This window comes from Perognathus longimembris, chromosome 13 (assembly GCF_023159225.1).
Source record: "Perognathus longimembris pacificus isolate PPM17 chromosome 13, ASM2315922v1, whole genome shotgun sequence".
NCBI lineage: Eukaryota > Metazoa > Chordata > Mammalia > Rodentia > Heteromyidae > Perognathus > Perognathus longimembris.
The window spans coordinates 35,175,132-35,191,132 of NC_063173.1; the positions used below are offsets into that span (position 1 = coordinate 35,175,132).

The following is a 16,001-nucleotide window of genomic DNA, read 5'->3' on the forward strand; positions in this document are numbered from 1 at the left end:
GCTAAAATGTTTATTACATTGTTAATGTGTTTTGTGTGTATTACACAAAACTCTGTTGTATTACAGTTTTAATATAATGTTTCTGAGACTATTGTATAAATGGCAGTTTAAAGGAACATACGAGGCAGAATAGCATCATAAAGCACTCAGCTGCATTTGAGTTCATTTTAGGCTAGGTTTCATGATTATCTAGAATAAAATTCTCTTTCTGAAATTGCTATAAATGATACATTAGGAATGCACATTGCTTAAGCAGTTTTTTCTTTTTTTTGAAAATAGCTTCTTAAAACAGTGACAGGCTGTTGTGAGAAAGAAAGGGAGAAATGTAGGTCAGGTTTGTCACACATGGACCATGCTTACATGAAGTGATAGGCTGTCTTCCAGCACGGCCTTGGGACAGGAATCCCTCAGCCCTTCTATCTGGACCTTCAATATGCCCCGTACATGCTAATGGAGAGAGTCAATAATCAGTTACAGCCCGTGGGAAGAGCACTCACTCTCTCCAATAGTACATCACGATTAACATTGACTGGAATGTGTTGATAAAAGCTTACCATCTCTGAGTTTATTAAATCTCCTTCCTGCCTTATACTGGCACTATCAAGTGATTTTATAGCACCTGATATTAAGGTTATGAAATTTTGATTTGAGAAATACATCATTATGGGATAAAGGCAGTGTTAAGAACCTGACGTATATACTTTACCTTTTCAAATATGGCTTAGATATTGGATCTTCTGTTTGGTATAGATTCTCTTCAGTAAACTGTATTTGCGGCAAAAAAATGCAGATGTGGGTTTATTTATTTAATAATAAACTCTGTCTATAGATATATCCTTTTTTTTTTTTTTGGCCAGTCCTAGGCCGTGAACTCAGGGCCTGAGCACTGTCCCTGGCTTCTTTTTTTTTTCCTCAAGGCTAGCACTTTGCCACTTGAGCCACAGCGCCACTCTGGCCATTTTCTGTATATGTGGTGCTGAGGAATCGAACCCAGGGCCTCATGTATACGAGGCAAGCACTCTTGCCACTAGGCCATATTCCCAGCCCCTTATAGATATATCCTTTAAGACCTAAGTTCACATGAGATAATTGAAGCTGTTATACATGAGTATGTCATAGTAAGATGCTTTTGTATTATACATGAGTATGTCATAGTAAGATGCTTTTGTATATCTTCACTGGTTTTTACTATGTAGGATGCCACTTTGGTCAGTTTGCTTAAGAACAGTTCACACAAAATCATACCCTGAGGACGAGGAGTATAGGGCATATATTTTCAATGTCATTCTGCAATTTTGCCACTCCATGGCCTATGTACGTAAAGAACATAATCCTTCAAATTAATTTGAAGTTGGCTGCATAATCAGGAACCAGAAAATACCTTCTACAAAGGTATTTTTTATAAGAGTAGACTAGAAGTGGGAAGAAATAGGAAAGTTGATTTAAAATGAGTATAGAATTGCTTGAAGAAGCTAGTTTGTTTTTGTGGCACGGGGGTTTAAACTATCTTGTTTGCTAGGCAGGTGCTCTAAGGGCTTGAGACATTCCCTCACTCCTCCAATGAAGGAAACTTTAAGAGTTGTTAGATGTAGAAATAATTAACATAATCAAAGAAGTTCTTAGGACTGTGGATTTCTTTTGAGCTTTGGGTGCTTGGTTTTAAGCTTTTAATAAGGAAGCATCTGTGGCCTACTTTATCACTGAGGACCTTGTAGGTAATTGATTAGATCACAGTGGAGTTCAGAAAAAACACATAGTCTGAGAGTTAGACCTGATTGATGACTCAGATAAATAACCTAAAATTTACATAATGTCAGTTTGCTTTGAAAATTTTTCACATGAGTGATTGAACTATTCAAAAGACAGCAGAAATATAACTTTAATGAAATTATAGTATCTCAGATCTGAGTATTAAATGTGTTCTTATTAACCAGAACCCTATATAATTAATACTCTTTTTCAGTTTATTTTAATCCCAATCCTTGGGCTTGGGTACTATCCCTGAGCTTTGTTGATAAAGGCTAGCATTCTACCACTTGAGCCACATCTCTGCTTTTACTCTGTTTCAATTTAAAGACTGAAGCCAGGGACTGGTCTCATGCCTGTGATTCGTAGCTATTCAGGAAGCTAAGATCCAGGAATTGAAGTTCTCAGATTTGCAGTCTCTTTTATCTCCAATGAACCACCAAAAGCTTGGAAGTATATGACTCAAGTAGTAGAGCACAACTGTGAGAGGAAGAAGGCCAAGCAATAGTGCAAGACCCTGAGTTCAAGCCCTGTACCACTGCCACCACCATCAACAAAAATGATTGGCTTATTGTTGAGTACATCTTACTTAAATAAACATTTTATTGGGTGTGGCAACAACCAGCTGTAATTCCTGCTATTTTTAGCTGAGGTAGGAAGATGGAGGTCCCAGATCTACTCTTCTATCTCTTCAAAAAGCAAGACCCTGTCTGAAAAATAAGGCAAAAACGGACTGTGGCTTGTGGCTCAAGTGGTAGAGCACCTGCTAGTAAGCAGGAGATCCTGAGTTCAAATTCCAGTATTGCCAAAAAATAATAAAAGTCATTTTAAAGTTTTATAACAGCTATTTTTCAAAAACTTCATAATAAAACTATGTTCATACTATTTATTTGATTACCAGTATTTTTGTTTCTTGAGCCATGGCTCAATACATGGCTCCTAATTAAAAGGAAAGGAACTCAAACTGCTAACAGTGAGAGGACAGATTTGATATAAGGAACACTTTTGAGAATGATAATTTGTTAAAGATTAGGGTAGGTTACCAAGAGAGAGAAAATTGTTATAAACAGGTCAAAGCACTCTTTTTTTTCTGGGTCACCCCCTAGGGACATGGAAGTAGCTTTGTTATATGGAACTCTTTTACACGTGGTGATAGGATTGTAAAACTTTCTTTTCATGGGGTGTGCTTAAATATGTTTGTTTCTTGCCTGCCATTAACTTGCAGTATAAAATAAATTCTAGCTCTATATACTTAGAAAGGAGGTGAGGATGCATTGTTAGCTGATGTTGAATACTGTTTTGTATTTCACAGCTCAGGGTTAGCCTCTGTTCTGAGGAAAGCTTCATCAGTGTTGCCCACAGCCATATAATTATCTAGGAGATGATTTCAAGGAGCCTTTGACATCCATATTTCTTTGCTCCTCAAAAGAAGCATCAAATGGGTTATTTCTAAGAAAGAAAAAGTAATAATAGGTCCGATAACCTAAAGCAAAATACATGTATTATTTTTCTCCCTCATTTCCACTTCTGTGTTCTTAGTTGACATTTCAGGGCAATGCTGGCCTGACTGAAGAAAAAGCAAATCTTAGAAAAAGAAGAGTAATATTCAGTTCCCAGAGATTATACATTTTGAAAGCAATGTTAACTAGTGAATTTAATCAATTAGTTCCAGTTGGCATATTTACCTTATTGTTTCTATGGATGATTCCAAAGACAGCTTCCATGTGTTCACTGAAAAGCATATAGTTAGTTATTCAAGACTAGGCTTTGCATTTCAACCAGATGAGCACTTTGGAAAACCCTTTCAGGATTTACAAAATGGTCACATGAATAATACCTGTTGAATAGATTTTGGTGCTTTTATAAATCTGGTGGAGAATTTTCTCATATATTATGCACAAACACATCAGAAGTATATATCATGAGAAAATAATAGGGATCATTATTCAATAGCTTTAGAATGTGCACTCACACAGATCCTTGATCTCCCAGTGGCTCTATAGAGTGACAAAGCTTATGAGTTAAGTTACTTCCCTGTGACTTGAGCAGGAACAGACCTTTAGATGCAGTTAATCAGATTAAATAATGTATAAAAAATAAGTGGGTTGTGTTTGAAATCCTTGCCAGCACATTATTTTCTATTAAGATATATCTTTGTTCTCTGTTACTGAATTATTTTGGTAATGTGATACCTTTGTTAGATCAATTGGCCAAGTACACATATACCCAAGACAGCCTGGCACAGACAAGGTTTGGCCAGACATTCCACAGCTACTCTTCTTAGCTAGATACAGTAGGTCATTTCTAGTGTTGTACGACCCAGTTCCTTTCATCACTTTATCAGAATCACTATTTGAGAATGGAAAATGAAATAAATCTTGGACCAATTGAGGACTCTCTTAAAACTCCAACATTTATATATCAGATAACTCAATCAACATATTTTCTTAAACCCAGAATTCTTCCTGGAAAAAGGCATTGATGATAAGACTAACTCTATAAGATGAAGAAACAACATAGTTTTAAATAGAAGTGATATGCATGTGGGTTAACTGTTATGCCTTAAGGCCAGTAGGTAACTGTAAATTATGTCCTAAAGCTGACCCTTAACAAAATTCTTGAATTAGTCAGATTAGGTTTTCCATTTGATTTTAGGAATTTCAAAATTGGCTGTAAAAATTTGCTTCAGGTAAAATCTTGAGATAAGCATCAGGGGGTATGTGTTTTTACTGACTATTTCTAGGAAAATAAGGTTGTGAAATGATGCAGAAAATCTATCTGGACAGTTGGGACTGGCATTATTTTGAGAAGGAGGGGAGAATACAGATAAAACTTTCTATAAGCCTACCCCTCCCTCCATCTTATTTGTCATGACTACTCATGTTACTTACTTATTTGAATGCAAATAACTTTACAAAAAGAATGTATTTTAAGATCATTTTTATTAACTTCAAATGACATAGGAATCTGTGGGCATGGTTGTAGTTGTATATGTGAGTACAATTTGAGGGTCTGATTTAGTGATACAGATATGTAAAATAAGGAAGATTTTGTTTATAACATTAATCTCTCCTAATTTTGCCTTGGTTACTTGATTCAGTGTAAATCAGGTTCAAACCAAAATCAGGTCACCTTTCTCACTGCTTGCTTTTTTCTCAGACTTGAAATCTGAATTTAATACTACAGACTGGTTATTTATATGTCTTTCTGTTTACAACCGGCGAATTAGAACTATCACTTGACATTTCTTCTTTTCAGTGTTTATTTTCACAGCCACCAGAGTAATTTATCCCAAGATTATAATGCCTAGATAATTTCCAAAGGTCATAATTGGCCTTCCATTCTAATGCTTTTGCCTCTTCTACAGTCCTTTACATTTTGAATGATCTAGCCACCTTTTTTCTCCTAATGCAAGAACTTTTATAACTCTCCTTCAACAGGTAAACTCCCATTTGCCTGAAATTCAAATGGGGCAGGACCTAGTAAGCTTATCCCACTCACTTTTCCCTGACTTCATCTCCTGTCACATCTGGTCCTTCTAGTGCTCCCTAGACATGCTTACACTGATGGTCATTTATTTGGAACACGTACTTATTCTTCACAGCTTGTTCAGTGTTTCAAGGTCTACCTCAAGCTCTTTCATCTTCCCCTCCTTTAATTCAGAAAATTATTTAGAGTTTTTTTTTCTGATTCCTTTTTGTTCTGTTGGATACTTTGAAGAGACTAAAAAAGCTATGTAGACTTTAGTTTTGATAATAATTGGATTTCTTCCAGTGGTACTAACGATGGCAAACTACCATTGTTTTAAGTACAAAGTCAAGACCTGCTGCCTTGCTGTAGGACTTGGAGCTTTCCCCCTAACAATAGATTGTGATAGGAGATGAAGTCGGGAAAAGTGAGTGGGATAAGCTTACTAGCTCCTGCACCATTTGAATTACAGGCAAATGTGAGTTTACCTGTGGAAGGAGAGTTATAAAAGTTCTTGAATTAGGAGAAAAATCTCTACTGTTCTTTTAAGTTAGCAATTAAATTCCAGGTTTATAATTTTTTTTAATGTTGAAAAATAGTTGTGTTCTTATATGGTCTAGTTAGATAGTTGGACACAAAATTTGAGATAGCCAGGTGGCTAGCCAGGTGGCTCATGCATTTAATCCTAGCTACTCAGGAGACTCAGCTCTGAGGATCTCAGTTCAAAGCCCCAGACAGTAAAGTGCAAGAGACTATTTTCTCCAATAAACCACTCAGAAAAAGCCAGAAGTGGCACTGTGGCTCAAGTGGTAGGGCAGGAGGGTTACAATTACATAAGTACGGTAATGATTACATTTTTTTTAGACAATGTTACCCCATCCTTCCTATTCTCCCACTTAGCCCTCCCTATTCCTCTCCTCCCCTAGTTGTAAGGTTGATATCCAACCTGTTGTTAAGTATCATTGTTGTATTAGTTCCTCCTTTGACCTGCTGTTTTTGTGATTCCTTTTCCTTTCCTCTGGTTGAATAATCTTTTATACAAGACAAGGTACAACTAGAATATGTCTGTGATATTCTCAACAGGGAATCTCAGTAACCCAATTGCTTAATACTAATAGGACTATATATAATGAAGTGTCCCAACATGAACTCCAAGATATGGAAACAAGAGGTTCTTAATATGTACTGTATGTAATTTTTTTAATTTAGTTTTTTATTTGTAGTCTTTTTTTCTTTCATTTCTCCGAATTTTCTGTATTTTGCGTCTGGTATAAAAGATTATTGTCCTTCTTTTAAATACTGTTTAAATATCTTTTTATGGAAGATGTATCTATTTCCCAGAGCGTCAACTGCTCTGAGAAGTTGAGTAATTTAACTAAGTTTACATAGTCATTGATAGGAGAGATCTGTTCAGAGCGCTAGGATCCCATGTTTTGTACAGGTTTTGTACATTTAACTATTTTTAATTGTATATAGTCAAGATGAGATATTTTGAGGATCTGAACAAGAGGCTACTGCTGTGTTTCATAGTGAAACATAGGAATTAAGTTTCTCAGGTTCATTTGATAGCTTTCTAGAGCACAGAATTTGCACCTAGTTGGTAAATCTCTACTGTTCTTTTAAGTTCATAATTAAATTCCAGATTTATAATTTTTTTCAATGTTGAAAGTGATTATGATTTCATTCGCGATAGGTTCATAGGACTTTATTAATGATTTTCAAATTAAGTATCGCACAATTCTCAGATTATTAGCAGGTTGTCTTTTTCATGTCTTTTCTCTTGGAAAAACTGATTATCTTCAAGTTATTTCCTATATTAAAAAAATAATTGTTACATAATGAAATGATTTTCAAGAATGAGATGATTTTTTAAATTATGTGGTTTTAAGACAGCAAAATAATCTCAAGGGAAACACTGTTTGCTTTAAATTACATACACCACACACTTTTGAGTATTTTGAGTAAACATTAAGCATTTTAAGTTGGCAGAAAAACAAATTCACTACATGGCAGCATTTGGGGGATTGGGGCATGATGATCACCTGAGTAGCATGACACTGATACATGAATACTATAAGTATTTGATTTAATGATATTTTAAAATATTTTGGCTATAATGAATAAAATTAAATTCTTCTCCCCTATATTTTTGGTTGCAGTTATTTTGTATTTTTACATTTTATTTTTATTATAGCTACAGTTAGACAACATTCCCTAGGATTAGAAGTGTAAGTATTTAGACATTAAATAAAGAGTTGCTTTAGAAATTTTACTATCATTAGGAGGAAGTTAAAAGACTGGAATTCCATTGTCTTGTAAGAAGTAAGAAATATTTATTGATTCCCAAATGGAGCTGAAAAAAACCTTTCCTCTTTTAGAAAATTGTGAATGACCCAGCGAGAGCTCTAGTAAGCTTTACTGAACCAAGCTGCTAATAGTTATTTAATGTTATTCTTCAGTGTGAAAGAATCTCTGTAGATTTTCCTTTTAATCTCTTTGAATTGCAGGCTCATAAACCTCTCTGATGAGTCTGGCTAGTGTTTTCTTAGATCCTTACTGTTGAGACAATGGAGCCACAGAATTCTTTCACCTCTTGTTGTCAGACAAATCCAATAGAACACAAGGTCAGAGGGCCTACACTTCTAAAGGTTGAAAGATTCTTTTTCAAGTAACCACATAAATTATTTGATTTTATCATTATTACTCAGGAACCTCTTTTTAATTATAATGCACTACTTTCTATATGGTAAAGTATGTTTGGAAGTTTTCCTTATCTCCCTCTTTGGCTAAGCTTGTGAACACAGAACAGGGTGTGAACAGACCTCAAGTGTTCCTCAAGGAACACTAAAACGTTGAATCCATTTACTTGTAAAGAATCAAATTGTGCAATGTCATTGGACTCAAGATAGAATACACAAAATGTTCTTTCTTTCCAAATGGCTGTTGGTTTTTCTTTTTTATTAATAATTATCACTATATTGTAGCAAAGATTCTGGATTTTAAAATCTTATATCCGTTCCTTTAATTGAAGTCCGTTTACTTTCTCAACAATTTTAGTAGGATTTGCATTTACAGATGCATATTAAAATGTTTCACTGCAAAGAGCAAAAATATTTATGTTATACAGTGCTACAGAAGAAAAGTAACTTGGCTATTTTGAAGTTGCCATGTCTGATTAGTAGACAATTATCAAAGCTAATTACAGGATTCTTGTGAGTTACTTTAGTGGATAGGGGAGAATTAAGTTTTTAATTAAAAGCACAATGGTAGACAAGCAGAGATCATTGTTTAAAAAGGAAAAAAAACACATTGATTTGTTTGTTCTTTTTTCTTGTAATTGAAGTGAAGGTTGGGTTGTGGGGTGGAATTTGCTGCTCTCCTATCTTTGGACACCTGTCTCTCAACAAAGGATCTTGGTCACCCCCGACTGCCCACATTTAGAGTCACCTTTTACTTGTATGTACCCTCTTTGCTCATTATACTGGTCTCTAGGGATCCAATTTTCCCCAAGTTAATCACCTTAGTCTTTTTCAGAAGTTGTTAGATTACCATCCCTTCAAAGGATATACTTTTTTATGAGACTCTTACTGAACTTTTCCTTCCTTATTTTTTGAATATTTAACCATTAGAGTCACAAGACAACTTTAAAAACTTGTTATTGAACATGTGGTCAGAGAGGGGCAGAAATGTAAATGCATCACTTGTTAGATTTCACATTGAGCCCACTCATTTAACCAGAAGGCCTGTGTGACTTTTTTCCAGGCAGCCCTCATTCTCCTGTTGTCTCCCAACCTGATAGGGGAGTTTTGCCTGTTATGTTGCATGTAATGATGAATCATAAATCACATTGTATGTTCTCTCATGTTAGATACTGAATCTCAAGACCAGAATCTCCACAGAAACTTGTATTGTGTCCACATAATATTGAATAATCAGGCCAATAAACATTGTTTAGAAGGTTACAGAACTAGGACATTTGAATATATTTCTTATAACTATATCCTTGGGCTAGTAGCCATTTTTGTATCCCATTTTCCTTCTTCATGAGATGGTTGGTGTTAATCTTTTAACCAAGAATAGGTGTAAATGTTCTGTGCATAAACGTAAGGAGGAAAGCTAATGAATCTACCAATCTAAGTAGGATAATACAAAGAGTTCCACATAAAATAGTAACTAAGAATTATAATAGCTTTCCAGTAAAGAAGCAGAACAATGGAAGCTGATTTGCTTGGCATTTATATTTTCAAGTTATTTCCCATCTATTATTTTAAAATAAAAATGGCTTGGTTTGGGTGGCTCACACCTGTATCCTACCTACTCAGGAGGCTGTGATCACAGTTTGAAGTCAGTCAAGGTGTGGGGAAGTCCATGAGACTTCCTATCTCCAATTAAACATCATAAAACCACAGTGGAGCTCAATCAAGTGGTATAGCCCTGTTCTTAAGCACAAAAGCTAAAGGATAGCATACAAGCCCTGAGCTCAAGGTTAGTACTCCTGCACTTAGGTTTGAATTTCGGGCCTTGTACTTGCTCAGCTGCTTGCTATGTATGCTCTTAAGTTATCATTTAAACTACAGTACAGTTTTTGGGTTATTTTGGAGATGTAGTCACTCAGACTTTAGTGCCCTGGATGGCCTCAAAATTTTATTCCCTGGATCTCAGCCAGGATTGTGAGTGTTGAGTTAGCTGGTGCCTGGCTCACTCCTCAAATATGAAAGATTGAAGAACACCTTGGTCCCTCTGAATAAGAAATTAAAACTTAAGATTTTTCTCTATCCTTGACATCTTTCAGACTGAATTTTTTTAATTGGTAAGAAGAGAATATTGCTTAGCCATGTATACTTTGTATAGAATGTAGAAATTAAATTGCTGTGTTCAGAAATTAGTTTGCATACTAATACCAGTCTGCTTAAGCTATTCAGTGGGCATCCAGAGATGGAGGAACCAATTCAACGAGTAGGAAAAGTCTGTGTCTTTAGAATTTGGGGACAGTTTAACCAGTAAATATCAAGTGATAGCATATTTGACATACCTTAATAGAAAAACTATTTTGAGTTCAAAATATTGTATAATCTTTTCATCTATTTAAAAATTATGTAACTCACCAATAAATTTTGAACAGGCAGTTATTAAATATAATTAAATTGCAGGAATTCACACAACAGAACAAAGGGAACCATTCTCAGCAAGTGAACAAGAGACTAGTGAGACAGCTAAAGAAATTTTCATGCGAGTTGCGGGCTGGATTTTAGTAATCTCTCTCCCTTTTTTTTTTTTTTAAAGCATTTTCTTCTAGAAGAACAATACAAGCATACAGAAGATATAACATGCCTTTAAAAACAAAGACAGGTGCTTCCCATCCATAGTTGCTTCTTTGTTCCAAGCTACATTTGTTCTAAACAAGAGAGTACATACTTCTACAACTTGTACCATACTCTTAGTATGTTAGGTTGATTCCTGGTTCCTTCCATCTGTAGTAGAAAACTCTGTACCAGAAAACAGCAAGGGGGCATTACCACAATACAGCTGTGTTACAAAGTTACTGTTATAGTAATGGTGTTACAGTTACTTATTCTGTTGCAGTCAGATAACTAAAAGCCCCTTATATTTGAGTAAAGTTTTAATCTTTAAGGCACTTTTAACTTGATCTCATTTGATTCGGAGAATACCTTTTGAGTTTGCTTGAGCTGACATAGTAAAATACTTCATAGAGTAGATAGCTTAAACAAAATTTATTTCTCACAGTTCTGGAGGCCGAGTGCAAGATCAAGGTGTTGGGCAATTCCACTGGTTAGGAGGGCCCTTTTCCTGGCTTGCAGGCAGCCTCTGGCTGTGTCATCCCATGGTCTGTCTTCCATGTGTGGTTGTGTATGGAACAAGATCTTTCCCTCTTTTTTATAAAGCCACTTATCTGACTGGATTAAGATTCTACTCTTAAAACCTCTTTTAATCTTCCTAAAGGCTCATGTTAACATTAGAATTTGGACATAAGAATTTTTTGAGGTAGCACGGCAGTAACCTTCCTAAAGTAAGAAATAAAACTCCTTAGTGATGAAAAATAATAATATTTGAAACTATCAAAATTGAGAGACAAAGGACAAAAAGACAAACCATTCCAAAAGCAATACTTACAAAAACATTTGGTGTAAATCAATTGCACAACTCTTGTGGGCAGAGGGAAAGGGGGAGGGGGAGGGAGAAAATGAGGGAGGAGGTAAGAAGTTGAACAAGAAATGTACTCACTGCCTTACATATGAATCTGTATAACCCCTCTGTACCACACTTTGCCGATAAAGAAAAAAGTTTACTAAAAAATAAAATAAATAAAAATAAAATATTACAAGTTCAAATGCAATTTTTTTTTTACCCATTCCCACAATGGCTACTACTTGATTTCATAGTAGTCAAATTGACTTCATGTTGTTGTGAAAATGGGATAGATTTTGATCATTAAAAGCTTATAAGAAATGGTATGTTCTACACTTTTTAGAACAAGTAGCCTAACTGTTGTCAAAAGTAAAAAGTTTTAAAATGGTAGATAAGAATTATTATGGCCATGCTACATATGGTAGCTTGGCATTTTTCATAAAGTATCAAAATAGTCTCAATTTCTATTTTACAGATTATGAGCTACAAAATATGGGACCAGTAGATGCTCAAGTGTATCTTGAAGAAATGTCTTGGAATGAAGGTTGGATTTTTCATTCATTCTTATGTTCCTTCTTTCATTTACTCTTTCCATTTGCTCTTGTTTTGTTTTCTATACAGTGTAAGAAATACTAGAACTTTTTCAAAAGGAAAGAAACCTCATAGGATATTTGGAAGCTGTAAGCAATAATTTCTTAGCTTTCCATAAATATGTGTACTATTGTTTGGCCTGTGTTTGTTATATTCCAAACTTTAATAATGAGTTATTTCAGTTACCATATTTTCTTTTTATATAGAATCATAAACTGTCAGGACAAAGCTTTGTGTGCTGTACTTTGGAGGCTTTTTCCCTCCCACTTCCCTTTTAGATTCTCTTCGGGGAAATGAAAAATCTGTCATTCCTCTTGACCTCTAATGAAGTTATGTCTTTGTCCCTTTTCTATTATTAGTATTGTAAAACTTTACTAACTAGTGCCATTTCCACATTTTTCTGATGTTCCTCAAATGCTCCAGTTAGATATGATTAAATGGAAGTGATGATGAACACTTTAGTGTGTTCCTCTAGGAAAATGAAAATCTTGATATTTCTCAGGATGCTTCTTTATTCTTTTCTTTTCTTTTGCTAATCCTGGGGCTTGAACTCGGGCCTGAGCACTGTCTCTGGCTTCTTTTTGCTCAAGGCTAGCACTCTACCACTTGATCCACAGAGACACTTCTGGCTTTTTTCTATATATGTGGTGCTGAAGAACGGAACCCAGGGCTTCATATATACTAGGCAAGCACTCTACCCCTAGGCTATATTCCCAGCCAGCTTCTATATTCTTAACCCTGTAACTTTTGTTTGGACTGTGCCATGGATTCCTTATAGGCTTAGAAAACCTCACTGAGTATAAATAGTAAAAAAATAGTCATACTTCCTAAAACCATGTTTATTCTTCTAATGGCAAATTGTTAACTTAGTGCCCTAAAGAAGTAAGTCACAAACCATACTTACTTAGAAGAGGAAAATGGTTTTGCTTATAAGACAATTCTGATGGTAGCCACTAAAATGAAGTTCAATGAGTAATCACCCCTCCCCCAAAATGTGGCTCAAGTGGTAGCATGATAGCTTTGAGCAAATATGCAAAGGGACAAGAGGTTCTGATGCTATCCCAATACCAGCACCAAAAAAAAAAACAACCCCAAAGACAAAAACAAAAAAACATATGTACTTGGAGTTGTGGAGGATAAAGCTATCCTCTTCCCTCACTTTTAGCCAATTATATAACGTTTCTTCATTCATGTATTTAAAGTGATTCCTGAATATATCATTTTGTTAATAGCTTGGTGATAATACCATCAGGAATTTAAAACAAGTTGTGCATTCTTTGTGACCATTACCATTAGGAATCATCTGTGACAAAACTGCATTAACAACTCATGATATCCTCTGTCAGTTACCAAATGCGTCACCTCAAATTGTTCTCAGTGTTCACTGAGGTGGTAAAAAACAAGACAGAAAATTAAACTTAAGAAAATCAGTCATTAGCATATGTGTATCTTTAGAAATTTAATAATCAAGTATTTCACTTTGAAAACATGTTTTAGTAAATGTATATTAGGTTACACTTAGCTTGGGCACTTCCCTGAGCTTTTTGCTTAAGGCCTAGTGTTGGAACACTTGAGCTAGAGCCAGACTTCCAGCTTTTTTGATAGTTAACTGGAGATAGGAATCTCACGACTTTCTGCCTCAGCTGGCTGAATATCACAGTCCTCAGATTGACACCTCCCGAGTAGCTAAGATTATAGGCGTGAATCACCATCACCCAGCCCATTTTTAACTTTCTGAATAAAGTTTCATTTTCTTCCTGGACCAGAGTCTTCCTATATATGCTTCCCTTAGAACTGGAATGACAAGCATTATCACACCCTGCTTTTATAGGTTAAGATGGGATCTTCCGAACCTTTTGCTGAGGCTGGCCTCAAACCTTGATCTTCTGGTGCTTTTCTCCATTAGCCACCCTATGCAGTTTGGTTTTTCTTTATGGATTAAAAAAAAAAAATCACATTGTGATGAATAATGAGGAACAGGATGAAGTGAATAGATACCAGATTTTCTTTTAAAAAAGTTTTTTATTATAAAGGTGATACACAGAGGGGTTACAGTTTAAGTCATGTATTGAGTACATTTCTTTTTGAAAAGTGTCACCACCCCCCTCCCTCACTTTTTCCTAATTTCTTTTCCTCTCCTGACTTCCCCTCCACCTCTCAAGTTGTAAGGTTTCTTTCTGATAGAAAGAATCACACAAAGTAGGTTTATTTAATTGCTAAACTTGGCAAGACTAAACTTGGCAGAGAGCAAGTACAACAAGGCAGTTAGATCTGTCTGTCTGTCCATTTACTGAGATCTAAATGTTAACCAACTTTGAAAAACAATTGAAGATACTTGACTGGATTGTATGAAATTATGAGTCCCTGTAATTATCTTTAATAAAAAATTCTGTTGAGGAAGGCATGACTCAAATAGTAGAGAGCCAGAAGAAGGCAATGATGATGGTGGTGGTAAAGTGAACACTATAATGGTAAATTATTTTGATACTTTCTCCTAGAAGCAATTAATATGGAAGACTACAGGGATCAGAGATTGAGTAAGAGGACACTAGCTTTTTTTTTTTTTTTCCAGTCCTGAGGCTTGAACTCAGGGCCTGAGCACTGTCTCTGGCTTCCTTTTGCTCAAGGCTAGCACTCTACCACTTGAGCCACAGTGTCCCTTCCAGCTTTATGTGGTGTTTATGTGGTGTTGAGTAATCAAAGCCAGGGCTTCATGCATGCTAGGCAAGCACTCTATCACTAAGCCACATTCCTAGCCCCAACACTAGCTTTTAAACTTCCAGGAGATAATATATTTTTAAGTGTTACCATGTATCATTGTGCCTTCCTTATCACACATGGGTGATTTTCCTATTTGTAAACACCAAACAAACATATATACCTCACAGGAACAATTATAACTAATGCACCCCCCCCCATACACACACACATACAACACAGTATTGTGCTTTTGTATTTGAGTCAAGATTTTTTAAATTGTCTGATACCAGAATAGAAAGTATTCAGATGTGTTATTTCATCTCTATGAAATAACAGGTTTCTCTGAAAGGATAAACTGGGCAAGATTTCATGCCCCTTAAAAGTGAAAGCAGGTATGGCTGTTTTTCTTTTTTCTTTACTGTAATATTTTAGATAAATACACTGGTGTGAGTGAGAAATTTATATAAACTTAAGAAACAGGAAATCTCAAATGAATTTCACTAATTACTTCTGAGTACCACTCTTCCCATATCCAAATTTTTTTTTTTACTGATTTTGTCCACAGTTAAAGCGTTTTGGGTAGATAATTTTTTGAAACACTGCCCCTGTGCAAAAATTTTTTCAGCTCTTTAAAACATTTTTATCTTCATAAGAATAAAACAAAACTTACCTTTATCTTTCCTTTTGCCATTTCTGTAGAATGGCATTTTGAAGGCTATTAGAAGGCAGTTGTGGTTAGCATTTGAAGCATCCTTTTGTCTTCTTTGCAGATGATCGTTCTTTTTCGCTGAATTGCCGGTGTGGTGGAAAATATACCATCTCCAAAGATGAAGCAGAAGAAGTTAGCCTGATCTCTTGTGATACATGTTCACTAATTATAGAACTCCTTAACTATGGCTAAACTTGTTCACTGCTCGGAATCCTTTAACAGAATATTCAGACATGATAAGAAGCCTCTCAAACTTCAAGAAAATGAATTCTTATTTCGGTCAACCAAGAAAATACAAGATCAAGCAAAGGCCACCTCAGACTAAAATAGAAAATGGCTTATATTTACTTGTAATGTAGATTTATAGTTTGCCACTAGAAGGACTTGGGTTATAAATTATATTCAGATCAGTCTCCAGATGGAGACTTTTACTTCTTGATACAGAAAGTAATTATTTTCCTTAACAGAAGTATGTCTCTTGGCAAAATGCTTCTTTGTGGTCACTTTTTCAGATCTAACAGATGATGGTTTTTAGCTGCCAAGGTTATGCTGCTGTAGACTTAAGGTCATCAGAATAAGAATCTTTGTGATCAATATGAGAGTCCAGTTGTCTCATAAAAAAAAGGCTACATATAGATAT

The 16,001-nt window shown here is 35.3% G+C and overlaps 1 protein-coding gene across 1 annotated transcript in view; it reads left to right on the top strand.

Annotated features, from left to right (window-relative positions):
* Dnajc24 (DnaJ heat shock protein family (Hsp40) member C24) overlaps positions 1-15,736 on the top strand; it is a 39,139-nt gene extending 23,403 nt beyond the window's left edge. Inside the window, exons 4-5 of the mRNA XM_048361667.1 lie at positions 11,837-11,905; positions 15,423-15,736. Coding sequence (XP_048217624.1) covers positions 11,837-11,905; positions 15,423-15,553 — 200 coding nt within the window. The 3' untranslated portion in view covers positions 15,554-15,736. The remainder of the gene's footprint in view (positions 1-11,836; positions 11,906-15,422) is intronic.
* The last annotated feature ends 265 nt before the right edge of the window (positions 15,737-16,001 follow it).